This window comes from Uloborus diversus, chromosome 8 (assembly GCF_026930045.1).
Source record: "Uloborus diversus isolate 005 chromosome 8, Udiv.v.3.1, whole genome shotgun sequence".
Classification (NCBI taxonomy): domain Eukaryota; kingdom Metazoa; phylum Arthropoda; class Arachnida; order Araneae; family Uloboridae; genus Uloborus; species Uloborus diversus.
Window position 1 is genome coordinate 145,159,552 of NC_072738.1, and position 16,079 is coordinate 145,175,630.

General features: G+C 39.6%; 1 protein-coding gene across 1 annotated transcript in view; it reads left to right on the forward strand.

Annotated features, from left to right (window-relative positions):
* The first annotated feature begins 14,525 nt into the window (after nt 1–14,525).
* Nucleotides 14,526–16,079, forward strand: part of LOC129228659 (beta-alanine transporter-like) — a 41,727-nt gene continuing 40,173 nt past the window's right edge. Inside the window, exon 1 of the mRNA XM_054863343.1 lies at nt 14,526–14,898. Within this exon, the coding sequence (XP_054719318.1) occupies nt 14,530–14,898 (369 nt within the window). The 5' untranslated portion in view covers nt 14,526–14,529. The remainder of the gene's footprint in view (nt 14,899–16,079) is intronic.

A 16,079-nucleotide genomic window follows, 5' to 3' on the forward strand; every position in this document is an offset into this window, starting at 1 on the left:
GTAGCTTGGAATTTGGTGAGCCCCTCTGAAAAAAATCAGAGGGGCCTTTAACTGCCTACTGGATTTCTACGCAACTGAGAGCTAGGGGCGGATCCAGACAGATTTCTCGGAGGGGGCCACTTGGAAAAATATGATGCTTTGGAAAATTTTTGAATTTTACTAATATTAATATAGTCTACTTTAACTAGAGTATTTTTTAAGGAATTTTCACACGGCAACACAAGTTTACCATAAAGGCTGTAATCTTCCAAATAATTTTCCCCTTTTCTTAACAAACGTGTTTATATATCGTCGCCTGAAAGTGGTATTCCTGTAATCACAGCACTGTGTTCTAAGGTAGCTGTATAGGACTTCTGATTTAAGAGGAAGCCCGAAGCCGATATGAACTAAACGTAAGTATAATATTAACTCCGAAGTAAAGGGAGCCCGGAAAATTTTCGAATTTGAAGTCTTAGAAACGCATTTTAGGCGATCTTCGGTAATGTTAGGGGAACAGACTCGATGGCGCTCCCATCTAGTTTTCGAAATAATAGCTTTAAGAATGCAGTTTTAAACGTTCTTTGATGCTGTTAGAGGGAGGAGAGAGGGGGTATTTTTCTCATTTTTGAGGGTCGGGGGTCTTCGCGATATTTAAGGGGCTGCGCTCTTCTTGCTGTGAGAGGGGAGGGCCCCCCTGCTGTATCCAACGGTACCAGTGTTGACCTGGTAGACATTGCTAGTCTAGAGGAGATAGGGTTACAAAGGCACACACAGAGAGACAGACGCTCACAGAAATTAATAGACTGCAGGTCAGGGGCGTGCACAGGGGAAGGGGGGAGAGGTTAGACACCTGTTGGCTCGAACCCGAGCCTGAAGGGGGCCCAATATTTTTAAAACAATACTTGGAGGGAGGGGGACACGGAAAAGTCACTTGTGAAATTTCTGTGCACACCCCTGCTGCAGGTACATGGGACTGGAGTTCTTCAAAAGAAATTTTTCAAACTTGTACTCTTCACGTCACTCATCGGTAAATGCTCCTCAAGCATTCTATCATAAAAATATCTCATTTGTTCATCTCCAGTTTTGTTTACCAATCAGAAAAATGAATTTAGTGCGGGTAATAAACGAAACCGGTTTTTACTAGTTCAGAGACCTCCAGGTGTTCTCAAACAAAGGTATTTGTCATCGCTTTCTCAGTACGCACTGTAGACGTATGTTATTCTTTTACGGGAGTGTCTCGAAAAACCCATTTTACAGACAGGGGCAATGGCTGTAGATGGGGAGGAGGAGCGTCGCCCCCGAAATATCTAGTTTTTTATTGCAAAAATAATGAGAACGTAATGTAAATTGGTTTCAAACCATCTTCCAGTACCTTCTCCGCGACAAAACTCGAAGGTGAACTCCAATTATTTGCTTTTCATCAACAGCACAGGAGAGGGTTAAAAGTTTTCTGAAAAACTCCCTGAATGTACATTAAATTCCGGACAGACAGAAAGGATATCAAATTGCCTTTCTCAACTGAAATGCTTTGTAATAACTAAACCACGGATTGTCTTTACTAATAATAAACCTCAAAGTCTCTGTGTCTGGATCTCTGTGACGTGCACAGCGCCTAAACCGTTCGGCCGATTTTCATGAAATTTGACACAAAATTAGTTTGTAGCATTGGGGTGTGCACCTCGAAGCGATTTTTCCGAAATTTGATTTTGTTATTTTTATATTCTAATTTTTAGGTCATTTTACCGAGCAAATTATCATAACGTGGACGATTAAATTACCAAATTATCATAACGTGGAACCGTAACATGTGCGAGCAAATATCCATAGCAAATTGGCGAGAAATTCATCATCCATTATTTGTAAATATACAGGCGAACCAAATCACCTTTTAATTTTTCTACTACGGGCAAAGCTGTGCGGGTACCACTATTATGCAATAAAAATCATCAGAAGATGTATGCAGATATGCGTTAAAATGCCAAAAATATGCTATAGAAACCTGAAAAATGCTCACTAATATATTTTAATTTTACTAACGTAAAGAAAATTGTCACATTTAAATAAAAAATAAATTATGCTTTATTGCCAATCCTAGTACGGAGATATAGCAAGGATTTGTTTCAACTTGACATTTTTTAGAGGAGTTAAATTCATTTTGAAGGTGTGAAATATACTGAAGCGGCAAAGATCATCAGCTATAAAAAGATGTAATAAATAAATAAATAAATAAAATATAATTTCAGTTTTCGACATGTTGAACACAAATCACATGTTGTTTTTCGCGATCGTGTGTGTTGGAGGATGAAATAGAGTTTTTACGAGGTGTGATTAAAAAAAATGTATGATGAATATTTTTTATTAAAAAAAGTAATAAGTTTATATAGAATTTGCTTTAATATTCTTCTAATTACTGTGCTTGGCGAGCAATGCACTTATAAAAACGTGTGTTTGTGTGTGCTGGCGTGTGTGTATATGGTGGTGTATGGGTAGTAGAGATGAGTTCGGCTCATTTTTGAGAGCTCGGGGCCCGACCGAGCCCGAAAACTTGTAGCTGAACTCGGGTGATAGTGTCTCGGACCAAAATCTGAGCCCGTTCGAGCCCCCCCCCCCCCCAGCCCGAAGGAAACTTTCTTGTATAAAAATCTTCTACAGTCTGACATGATTTAATGAAATATTAGTAAATATCAACTGTTGTTTTACAACAGCTAAATATGGGTACAACTGCGATTGCTTCTTTTTTACTTCCTTTTACAAAAAAGGAAGTATTGTATTCGCGAAAATATTATCACCCAAAAATCGTCCTTAATTTCCACTTTGCTCACCCCCAAATGAATGTTGAGTTTTTTTTTTCAACCCGACCACACGTGGATGCATGCCTAGGAACGTACAGACACCCGAAATATCCATTTCGATGATCCCCGAGTTAATTACAACGAGTTTTCTCGTGACGTCTGCATGTACGTATGTATGTGCGGATGGTGCGTTTGTGTGTATGTATGACGCATAACTCAAGAGCGGAATGTCCTAGAAAGTTGAAATTTGGTACGTAGACTCCTAGTGGGGTCTAGTTGTGCACCCTCCTTTTTAGTTGCATTCGGATGCTCCAAAGAGGGTCTTTTGCCCCGTTTTGGGGGGAAATCATTGTTAATTTCGCTGTAAACTGAAAAGGTGTTATAATTTGGCGGACACGTGGCGATATATCGTCAGTCTTTTTGGTCGCCAAGTTTTGTCGCCAACTTGGCGACAAATTTGGCGATCTGTTATTAAAAATCTGGTTTCAATTTGGCCACTGTTGGTGGTATTTAGAGAGTAAACTATTGAATCATATTAAAACTGCCAATAATAAGAAAATAACATTAAATTGGAGTAAAAGGAAAGTCATGTGATCGATGCACACATCAGCTCGTTTCTTTTTATCTCTGTTTACTGAAAAATTTTATGTTGAATATTCTTCATTCTAGTTTCTAAATTTTCTTCTCAAAATGCTCCTATTTAAATCCATTACTGTGTGACATATTGCAATAGTAATCGACAAAAAAAAAAAAAAAAAAAAACGTATTATAAATTAAGCGGCAATTTATTATTTTTTTTTTTGAGCAATCACGATTGCTTATTGTTCTCATTTGACCGTTTTTGGTGTCCGTGCCTTTTTCAACTTGGACCAGAAGCCTATGCAGCACCACCGCCCACCGTCCTCTGCTGGCGGCTGCTCCGGTTTTGAGCTATCCGCTTCTCCTGGTCGGAGACATCCATGTCCTACACACACGCACGTTCACACACTTACACACACACACGACTTCACACACATACCCTCACACATGCCTACGTGCATACACACAGGTCTACGCACACACACAACTATGCACACGTAACCGCCCAGGAGGAGAGGCAGGCTTGGGGGGGGGGGACTGGAGCCGTTTCTAGAAACAATAACTTCAATGAGTAGGGTCCTGTCTCAGTTCGTGATTGCGAAAAACATAATTTGAATTCAAAATTTCAGAATTCAAATTAATTTTCTTTTTTTCCTCGGTTAAATTTTCACATTGATTGAATTGATTTAAATGTCGTTTCTTTTTCCCACAGTATGATAATGTTGTTTTCCTTTGAATTTGTTTGGAGATGTACGATTGAATATCTTAGCTTGAGTCCGAGCCCGAGACCCATCTTCGGTTCTAGAGCCCGAGCCCGTCTCATCTCTAGTTGTAGGCGTGTGTGTGCAGACCATTGAGAAGAGATAAAATGGAGGGAGTGAAGACTTTCATGCGTGAGACAAAGGTACCAAGTCACGTGATAGGTTTCGCTAGTTTCACGCAAAACGTGTCAACCATTCGTCGTTGTTACGTCACGTGACTTGAGCTCTCTTTGCCCCAGTTTTTGCTAATCCTATGACTGGACTTGCTCCCTCCATTTTCATTCCTGCTCTAAGGTGTAGACGTGTGCAAGCTTGTACGTATGCAGATGTTTGTGCAGGCGTGTATGTAGTTATGTGTGTGTGGCATGCGTGTAGGGCACAGACGCCACTACCCAGGTTTGGTTCCGCCTTCGGAGGCCGGTGAGCAGTGGAGTTCGCAGAGTTAAGATTCATGCGAAAGATAAGTCTTGAATGAGCGCAAATGATTTGCCACCATGGCGACGAAAATTTGTCCTTTTAATAAATATTGAAACAACGAGCTATTCTAATTCTTGTCGTTATGGCAATCTGATAAATCAGGGCAACAGCAACTTTGGTCAAGTGAGGATAATAAGCAATTCGTGATTGCTAAAAGGTAATAGCAGTTTCCTGAGGATGAAATGGTGTAATGTACGAAGTGTGATAAAAAAATATGGTGAATATTTTTTTTATTAAAAAATGTAATAAGGTTACATGGAATATGATTTAATATTCTTCAAAGGACTATGCTTGACGAGCACTTATCCACACGTTTACGCCATGACAGGAAGCATTTCTGGAAGGCGTCTTTCAGAAGGGCTTTCAGCTGCTCGGTCGTAGCCCTCTCAATGAAATCAATGTTATGAAAACGTTTTCCTTGAAGTACAGTTTTAATTTTGGGGAAGAGCCAGAAGTCGCATGGTGCTAAATCTGGTGAGTATGACATATGTGGACAGATAGGAACACTTTTTCCTGCCAGAAACGATTTTCTATCGGTGTAGCACTCAAAGTCTGCGAACAAATTTTGCCCTCACTCGTCTCATTTGCAAATCGCATCAGTTAAAATGCTTTGAACGGATCCGTGTGAGATGTAAAGGTCTTCCGATTGCTCTCGAATAATTTGAACGAATCATTGGTTTCACTTTTTGCACATTTTGTTCTGCTTTTCACTGTGAAAAAACTCCGACACGTTACCGATTATTTCCGTGTAACGTCTCGGGATTTCAATGGCTTTCACCCCCTTCCTGGAAAAATCAAGTAACTTTGTCAAAATGTTTCGTGTATGGCTACAAGTTGTGCTAATGCGGAGTTCTCATTGTTGTGAAAAATAATTTAGCTCCCAGTTTAAAGATTAACCGAGTGTATTTATTAAGTGTATCTGCTTCAATTCGGCTACGCCCCGTACAGACTGATTAGGCTCCCAAAGGGAGCGAATAAGTTCACGGACAGCGTAGCTTTGCAGGAATTGCAGGAGAGTGAAATTCGTGGTACTTTCTTGCAATTCTATCTTAGCTTTGGATATGTTTCCAATACTGATTTTGGAACTTTCTTGACAAATCAGGAAGGTGCCGAGCTATAATATTATACCAAACAAAGCTTACTCTAAAATTCCAAAGACACGACTGGCTTTAAACGAGAAGATTTCTGAATTTTTCAGGAGGCTTCCAGGATAACTTCAGGAAGGTTACTGAATTTTAGCGAAAAACGTTCATGGTTTTTGCAAGATATGTTACTGGCAGAAATTGGGCACATCACCTGCCTATTATTTTCCAGGAGCGTTTCTGGATCGTTTTTACAGTGTTGAGGTTACTGGTCGTCTCGCACGCTGCTCGTCTTCAACAGCCTCATTTTCGTGTTTAAATCGGTCATACCCCACTTGTACACAGCCTTCAGAGTTACCACATTATCGCCGTGCACTAATTTTTCATGAGGCTTCCAGGATAACTTCAGGAAGGTTACTGAATTTTAGCGAAAAACGTTCATGGACTTTGCAAGATATGTTACTGGCAGAAATTGGGCACATCACCTGCCTATTATTTTCCAGGAGCGTTTCTGGATCGTTTTTACAGTGTTGAGGTTACTGGTCGTCTCGCACGCTGCTCGTCTTCAACAGCCTCATTTTCGTGTTTAAATCGGTCATACCCCACTTGTACACAGCCTTCAGAGTTACCACATTATCGCCGTGCACTAATTTTTCATGAGGCTTCCAGGATAACTTCAGGAAGGTTACTGAATTTTAGCGAAAAACGTTCATGGACTTTGCAAGATATGTTACTGGCAGAAATTGGGCACATCACCTGCCTATTATTTTCCAGGAGCGTTTCTGGATCGTTTTTACAGTGTTGAGGTTACTGGTCGTCTCGCACGCTGCTCGTCTTCAACAGCCTCATTTTCGTGTTTAAATCGGTCATACCCCACTTGTACACAGCCTTCAGAGTTACCACATTATCGCCGTGCACTAATTTTTCATGAGGCTTCCAGGATAACTTCAGGAAGGTTACTGAATTTTAGCGAAAAACGTTCATGGACTTTGCAAGATATGTTACTGGCAGAAATTGGGCACATCACCTGCCTATTATTTTCCAGGAGCGTTTCTGGATCGTTTTTACAGTGTTGAGGTTACTGGTCGTCTCGCACGCTGCTAGTCTTCAACAGCCTCATTTTCGTGTTTAAATCGGTCATACCCCACTTGTACACAGCCTTCAGAGTTACCACATTATCGCCGTGCACTAATTTTTCATGAGGCTTCCAGGATAACTTCAGGAAGGTTACTGAATTTTAGCGAAAAACGTTCATGGACTTTGCAAGATATGTTACTGGCAGAAATTGGGCACATCACCTGCCTATTATTTTCCAGGAGCGTTTCTGGATCGTTTTTACAGTGTTGAGGTTACTGGTCGTCTCGCACGCTGCTCGTCTTCAACAGCCTCATTTTCGTGTTTAAATCGGTCATACCCCACTTGTACACAGCCTTCAGAGTTACCACATTATCGCCGTGCACTAATTTTTCATGAGGCTTCCAGGATCTTCAGGAAGGTTACTGAATTTTAGCGAAAAACGTTCATGGTTTTTGCAAGATATGTTACTGGCAGAAATTGGGCACATCACCTGCCTATTATTTTCCAGGAGCGTTTCTGGATCGTTTTTACAGTGTTGAGGTTACTGGTCGTCTCGCACGCTGCTCGTCTTCAACAGCCTCATTTTCGTGTTTAAATCGGTCATACCCCACTTGTACACAGCCTTCAGAGTTACCACATTATCGCCGTGCACTAATTTTTCATGAGGCTTCCAGGATAACTTCAGGAAGGTTACTGAATTTTAGCGAAAAACGTTCATGGACTTTGCAAGATATGTTACTGGCAGAAATTGGGCACATCACCTGCCTATTATTTTCCAGGAGCGTTTCTGGATCGTTTTTACAGTGTTGAGGTTACTGGTCGTCTCGCACGCTTCTCGTCTTCAACAGCCTCATTTTCGTGTTTAAATCGGTCATACCCCATTTGTACACAGCCTTCAGAGTTACCACATTATCGCCGTGCACTAATTTTTCATGAGGCTTCCAGGATAACTTCAGGAAGGTTACTGAATTTTAGCGAAAAACGTTCATGGACTTTGCAAGATATGTTACTGGCAGAAATTGGGCACATCACCTGCCTATTATTTTCCAGGAGCGTTTCTGGATCGTTTTTACAGTGTTGAGGTTACTGGTCGTCTCGCACGCTGCTCGTCTTCAACAGCCTCATTTTCGTGTTTAAATCGGTCATACCCCACTTGTACACAGCCTTCAGAGTTACCACATTATCGCCGTGCACTAATTTTTCATGAGGCTTCCAGGATAACTTCAGGAAGGTTACTGAATTTTAGCGAAAAACGTTCATGGACTTTGCAAGATATGTTACTGGCAGAAATTGGGCACATCACCTGCCTATTATTTTCCAGGAGCGTTTCTGGATCGTTTTTACAGTGTTGAGGTTACTGGTCGTCTCGCACGCTGCTCGTCTTCAACAGCCTCATTTTCGTGTTTAAATCGGTCATACCCACTTGTACACAGCCTTCAGAGTTACCACATTATCGCCGTGCACTAATTTTTCATGAGGCTTCCAGGATAACTTCAGGAAGGTTACTGAATTTTAGCTAAAAACGTTCATGGACTTTGCAAGATATGTTACTGGCAGAAATTGGGCACATCACCTGCCTATTATTTTCCAGGAGCGTTTCTGGATCGTTTTTACAGTGTTGAGGTTACTGGTCGTCTCGCACGCTGCTCGTCTTCAACAGCCTCATTTTCGTGTTTAAATCGGTCATACCCCACTTGTACACAGCCTTCAGAGTTACCACATTATCGCCGTGCACTAATTTTTCATGAGGCTTCCAGGATAACTTCAGGAAGGTTACTGAATTTTAGCGAAAAACGTTCATGAACTTTGCAAGATATGTTACTGGCAGAAATTGGGCACATCACCTGCCTATTATTTTCCAGGAGCGTTTCTGGATCGTTTTTAGAGTTTTGATGTTACTGGTCGTCTCGCACGCTGCTCGTCTTCAACAGCCTCATTTTCGTGTTTAAATCGGTCATACCCACTTGTACACAGCCTTCAGAGTTACCACATTATCGCCGTGCACTAATTTTTCATGAGGCTTCCAGGATAACTTCAGGAAGGTTACTGAATTTTAGCTAAAAACGTTCATGGACTTTGCAAGATATGTTACTGGCAGAAATTGGGCACATCACCTGCCTATTATTTTCCAGGAGCGTTTCTGGATCGTTTTTACAGTGTTGAGGTTACTGGTCGTCTCGCACGCTGCTCGTCTTCAACAGCCTCATTTTCGTGTTTAAATCGGTCATACCCCACTTGTACACAGCCTTCAGAGTTACCACATTATCGCCGTGCACTAATTTTTCATGAGGCTTCCAGGATAACTTCAGGAAGGTTACTGAATTTTAGCGAAAAACGTTCATGGACTTTGCAAGATATGTTACTGGCAGAAATTGGGCACATCACCTGCCTATTATTTTCCAGGAGCGTTTCTGGATCGTTTTTACAGTGTTGAGGTTACTGGTCGTCTCGCACGCTGCTCGTCTTCAACAGCCTCATTTTCGTGTTTAAATCGGTCATACCCACTTGTACACAGCCTTCAGAGTTACCACATTATCGCCGTGCACTAATTTTTCATGAGGCTTCCAGGATAACTTCAGGAAGGTTACTGAATTTTAGCTAAAAACGTTCATGGACTTTGCAAGATATGTTACTGGCAGAAATTGGGCACATCACCTGCCTATTATTTTCCAGGAGCGTTTCTGGATCGTTTTTACAGTGTTGAGGTTACTGGTCGTCTCGCACGCTGCTCGTCTTCAACAGCCTCATTTTCGTGTTTAAATCGGTCATACCCCACTTGTACACAGCCTTCAGAGTTACCACATTATCGCCGTGCACTAATTTTTCATGAGGCTTCCAGGATAACTTCAGGAAGGTTACTGAATTTTAGCGAAAAACGTTCATGAACTTTGCAAGATATGTTACTGGCAGAAATTGGGCACATCACCTGCCTATTATTTTCCAGGAGCGTTTCTGGATCGTTTTTAGAGTTTTGATGTTACTGGTCGTCTCGCACGCTGCTCGTCTTCAACAGCCTCATTTTCGTGTTTAAATCGGTCATACCCACTTGTACACAGCCTTCAGAGTTACCACATTATCGCCGTGCACTAATTTTTCATGAGGCTTCCAGGATAACTTCAGGAAGGTTACTGAATTTTAGCTAAAAACGTTCATGGACTTTGCAAGATATGTTACTGGCAGAAATTGGGCACATCACCTGCCTATTATTTTCCAGGAGCGTTTCTGGATCGTTTTTACAGTGTTGAGGTTACTGGTCGTCTCGCACGCTGCTCGTCTTCAACAGCCTCATTTTCGTGTTTAAATCGGTCATACCCCACTTGTACACAGCCTTCAGAGTTACCACATTATCGCCGTGCACTAATTTTTCATGAGGCTTCCAGGATAACTTCAGGAAGGTTACTGAATTTCAGCGAAAAACGTTCATGGACTTTGCAAGATATGTTACTGGCAGAAATTGGGCACATCACCTGCCTATTATTTTCCAGGAGCGTTTCTGGATCGTTTTTACAGTGTTGAGGTTACTGGTCGTCTCGCACGCTGCTCGTCTTCAACAGCCTCATTTTCGTGTTTAAATCAGTCATACCCCACTTGTACACAGCCTTCAGAGTTACCACATTATCGCCGTGCACTAATTTTTCATGAGGCTTCCAGGATAACTTCAGGAAGGTTACTGAATTTTAGCGAAAAACGTTCATGGACTTTGCAAGATATGTTACTGGCAGAAATTGGGCACATCACCTGCCTATTATTTTCCAGGAGCGTTTCTGGATCGTTTTTACAGTGTTGAGGTTACTGGTCGTCTCGCACGCTGCTCGTCTTCAACAGCCTCATTTTCGTGTTTAAATCGGTCATACCCCACTCTTACACAGCCTTCAGAGTTACCACATTATCGCCGTGCACTAATTTTTCATGAGGCTTCCAGGATCTTCAGGAAGGTTACTGAATTTTAGCGAAAAACGTTCATGGTTTTTGCAAGATATGTTACTGGCAGAAATTGGGCACATCACCTGCCTATTATTTTCCAGGAGCGTTTCTGGATCGTTTTTACAGTGTTGAGGTTACTGGTCGTCTCGCACGCTGCTCGTCTTCAACAGCCTCATTTTCGTGTTTAAATCGGTCATACCCCACTTGTACACAGCCTTCAGAGTTACCACATTATCGCCGTGCACTAATTTTAACATTTCGTGAGCTTCTTCGGCAATCTTTTGCAACTTGAAACAAAACTTTGTGTTAATGCGTTGTTCGAAATCCATGTTTCGCAACAGACACGATAAACTCAACCTCACTGTAGCGGCACTGGCAGCTGACTGACAAGTTCGAACGTGTTACAACTTGTCCTTGCCTGTCTCAACTAATCATGCAACAGGACAAATTACAGCATATGGCTGTAGCGTCAGCACAGTTGCTGCTATAAAAATTCATTCACCGTACTTTTTGAACTCACCTCGTATAGGAGTTCATGAAGATAAATGGAGGAAAACTGTACTTTTTTGATTTTTAATGCTTAAAATGTTTGACATTTTTAGTTAAAAAGAAAAACCAAAATGCTCAATGGGGTTGTTTCGAAATTTTAAAAAGTATTTTTTTTTTCTGAAAGAGCATTTTAAAAACATAGGATTTAACCATTTTTTAAATAATTTGACAAAGTACAATATTTTTAAACAATTATTTTATATGGTGCGCTTTCATTGTTTACGATTCTGCTGATGACATCACAAATGATGAAATGTCATTCACTGACGCCATTCCACAGAACGCAATATTTAATTCACTTCTTTACCCACGTGTACTTGCAACGATATGGTTGATAGCAAGAGTAGAGCGCAATATTTAATTCGCTTTCTGATTATCATAACGTGGAAACGCGGTGGACAGATGCGCCAAAGTGCATCATTTGTGACGTCATAATGACCACGCCTTATTTTCAAAACCGGACGTTTTAAAAAAAATAATTAAAAATTAAGCGTTGGGAAAATGGAAGTTTTTTTCCCCGCTCCTTTATTATTATTATTATTATTATTATTATTATTATTATTATTATTATTATTATTATTATTATTATTATTATTATTATTATTATTATTATTATTATTATTATTTTGCTTATTCTATCAATTCAGTGACTAAAAGTAATACTTTAGACCAGCGGTTCCCAACCGTTTTCCACTTGCGAACCTCCTCGATAATCCGAAAGAAGTTAGCGAACCCTTCGTGCAGTAAGAAATAAGTAACAGGCAAAAAGAAAAGCCACTCACGCAATAATTTTTTTTATAATGTTTTCATATAAAAACTAGTGGTATCCGCACGGCTTTGCCCGTAGTTAAACAGTAAAAGGTCCTTCGGTTCGCCTGTATATTTACAAATAATGGATGACGAATTTCTCGCCAATTCTCTATGTTCATTCGCTCACCCATTCAACGTCATGATAATTTCGTAATTGACTCGTCCATCTTATGATAATTTTGCTCCTGAAAATGTTCTTAAAATTGAAATAGAAAAAGAACAAAATCGAATTTTCAAAAAATCGCTTCGACGTGCACACCCCCACGCTACAAACTAAATTTGTGCCAAATTTCATAAAAATCGGCAGAACGGTCTATGCGCTATGCGCGTCACAGAGATCCAGCCATCCAGACATCCTTCAGACAGAGCGACTTTGAGCTTTATTATTAGTAAAGATAAAGATAAAGATAAAACTAAAACATAATTGCAAAATGTAGAAGTACAAACATTCTTACGAACGAAAACGTAAGTTGAAAAATGAATACAAAGTAAATTCAACAAAAATAAATGTAGTGATTATAATTTGTTGAGCTTCAGCCAACTTGGAAAAAACTCTTAAAATGGTATTTTTAATATTTGTGGAATAAAGAAGCTCGTAGTAGGGCTCAAGTATTTGACAGTTTCAGTCATACATTAGATTCAGCATTTAATTGCTTTTATATTGATCTCTGTGCATGATAAAAATCCTTCTTCACATAGGAACGTTATTCAAAAGGGTAATACCAAAGAATATAACATTTTAAAATGTCTTTTTCTGCTAAGACAATATTCATTTATTGTAGCGGAATTTCCATGTAGCATTTCTCGCAATCGTGAGGAGCTCCCGAAAAGGAACATTTAAATGTTATGTAGTTCTGTATATCTCTAAGGGGTCCTAAAACTGATTTGCGACGGCCTCAAAACCTGTAAATCTATCTTTGTACATTAATCGGTAACGCTAAATCATACGTCGATTAAAGTATAATCTAAAAAAAAAACTTTCAGAGAACTGTTCGAAGTTAACTAAATGATATTTTTTCTTCCAGTAAAATTTGGAAGGTTTCTAAATTTATGTTGTCTTGAAAAGAACTTTGTGTCCAGCGGTTTGATAAAGGTTATTCTGCGTACATTAATCGTTTGAAGTTTTGAAGAATTTCATGTTGGTATACTAAAAGTGCGGAGTAAAATAGGTATTTTGAAAAACAACAAACGCTTATAATTAACTCTAATTATTCTACCGCAAAAGTATTTTTTGCCAACAAAATATTTTTATGATCACTTCTAACAAGTAAAATTTTTTGCACAAATTCCATGAATCTTTTTTTACTTCCTTTTACAAAAAAGGAAGTATTGTATTTACAAAAACATTTTCACTCAAAAATCGACCTTACTTTCCATTTTACCCACCCCCGAATGAATATTGAGTTTTTTTTCGACTCGACCACACGTGGATAAGTGCCTAAGAACGTATAGACACGCGAAATATCCATCATGACGATTCCCGAGTTAATTACAACGAATTTTCTCGTGACGTCTGTATGTACGCATGTATGTATGTATGTATATGCGTATGTGCGTATGTATGTTGCATAATTTAAGAACAGTGTGTCCTAGAAAGTTGAAATTTGGTACGTAGACGCCTAGTGGGTTCTAGTTGTGCACCTCCCCTTTTGGTTGCATTCGGGTGTTTCGAAAGGGGTCTTTTGCTCCCTTCTGGGGGGAAATCATCGTTAATTTTGATGTAAACTCAGGTGGTGTTACAATTCGACACACGCTTGGCGATATATCACCAGTCTTTTGGTCGCCAAGTTTTGGTTATTTTGGAATGTTTTTGTTCCTGCTGCAAAATAACCTCCAGATGTTTGAACCATTTTTGAGGAATTCACTTAAACTGCGCCCTTAATCGTTGAAGAAAAGTTTAAAAAATTGAAAACAATAATTAAAAGATAGCATGTTTTGTATTGGGAAAAAAAGTTAGAGCAACAAAATAGTACTGAAACGGCATCAAGTACAGTCAGGCCTGTCATTTCAAAATTTTCCAGGAGGGGGTGTATGTAGTTAATGCATATTTTATTGAAAAACAACAAAAACTGCCCCCACATGCATGGAAATTCATTGATTTCTCAAAGCCAAGGGAAGGGGGGGGGGCAGTTTCCCCCTTCTTATCCTTTAAATGGCGGGCTGAGTACAGTCCGATCCATTAGTGAGATCCAAATGTATAGTGCAGCAACATCAAAGGCATTGAAACTGCGGTGCGCATTTTCAATATCGCACTAAACAAACATATGTAGCATTGATCAATTACCTACAGGATCCTGACTTCTTACTTAAAGTAATAAATTGATAACTCGTTCATTTTCTGATTGTTTATATTCTGAGCAGCTGTGGCGACCGCTTTCATAATCAGAATTCGTCTCCTGACTTTTATCTAGTCTTTGTCTACTCATAAAGTTGACTAGAGTAATATAATTGCGAAAAAATGTAGAAACAGGCCAAAGAGATATATTCCTTGTAGGGACGATGAGCTTCGAGGATATTTTAGAGGATGTAGGAGGATTTGGGCCGTATCAAAAGTTCCTCATGGTGGTGTTTCTCATCCCAACGTACATCATTGTTCCCTGGTTCAACCTAAGTGCTATCTTCATCACCAGTACTCCAGAACATTGGTGCTACGTTCCTGAGTTGGAATCCTCTAATTTATCGCTCGCACAAAAGAAGGCGTTGATTATCCCGGACAATGGTGATGGGTCCTGTACTATGTATAACATTGATTACAAGGAGCTGTTGAGGACTGGAAATTTAAGCGTGGATGAAACATTGGGTACCAAGCCTTGCAGCAATGGATGGCAGTATGACACATCCGATTACGATGCAACAGCTGCTACTGAAGTAAGTTCACCCCCGCCCCCCAATTATTCAAATGAGGACTAATTTATCAAAAGGGAACATATCCATTTTCTAAAAATGTTCAGAAGGTGAGAAAAGAGAATTAAGGTAAGAGCAAAATAGTTTTATCCACTTATCTGGGTACAGAATTGAGCACGAAAGCGCATCAAATCATGGCCCAGAGTAAGAAATGTTTGTGTAAAAAAACAAGGAGATATTGCCACCTTAATTTTGGATATGTGCCATTTTAAACGAAAACCTGAATCTTAAGAATTCCAATTTCACCAAAATCCTAATATTTCACCTTCTTATATTCTCTTATTGAAGTACATGAACCTAATAGTAGTGGATTAAAATTTGGGGATTTTGGACATGTATTACTTTGGATCTAAAAGTCTTCGTACTACAGATTCTTTCAGGATCGGTCCACTTTTGTTCAAAATAAAACGCGCAGAGGACGGATATGTTACGTTTTGATCAAAAAGCCACACTTTACACTAAAAAAATTCCGAGACGTTACTGACTATTTCCGTGTAACGTTTCTGGATTTCAATGGTTTTTATCCACTTCCTGGAAATATCCAAGTATCATTGTCAAAACGTTTCCTGAATTGCTACAAGTTGTCCGAATGCAGACTTTTCTCTGTTGTAAAAAATATTTTTAGTTCCCAGTTTAAAGAATCACTGAGAGTGTTTATAAAGTGTTTCGGCTTCAGTTTGGGCATGGCTAGTTCATGCTGATTGAACTCCCAAAGGGAGCGAATAAGTATGGACTACGTGCAATCGAGTGACATACTTACATGCAATTCTGGCTTATCTTTGACCATGTTTGCTGTTTTTGGGACTGTTTTTGGAACTGTCTTGATAAAATAGGAAGGTTCTAAGGAAGGTTTTATATTATCTCTTCCTAAGATTACTCTGAAGTTAAAGTAGCACGACTGACTTTAAACGGGAAGATTTCTGGATTTTTCAGGAAAGTTACTGAATTTTAACGGAAAACGTTCCTGGGTTTTGCGAGGTATGTTACTGGCAGAGATTGGGCATATCAGCTGCCAAATATTTTCCAGGAACGTTTCTGAATCGTTTTTACAGTGTACCCTTACATAAAGTAGGATTTTCCACGTTTGGACTTCTTGAGAGATAAATGTCATCTGAAAGAATTAGAAAATGTCATAAAATGATTTT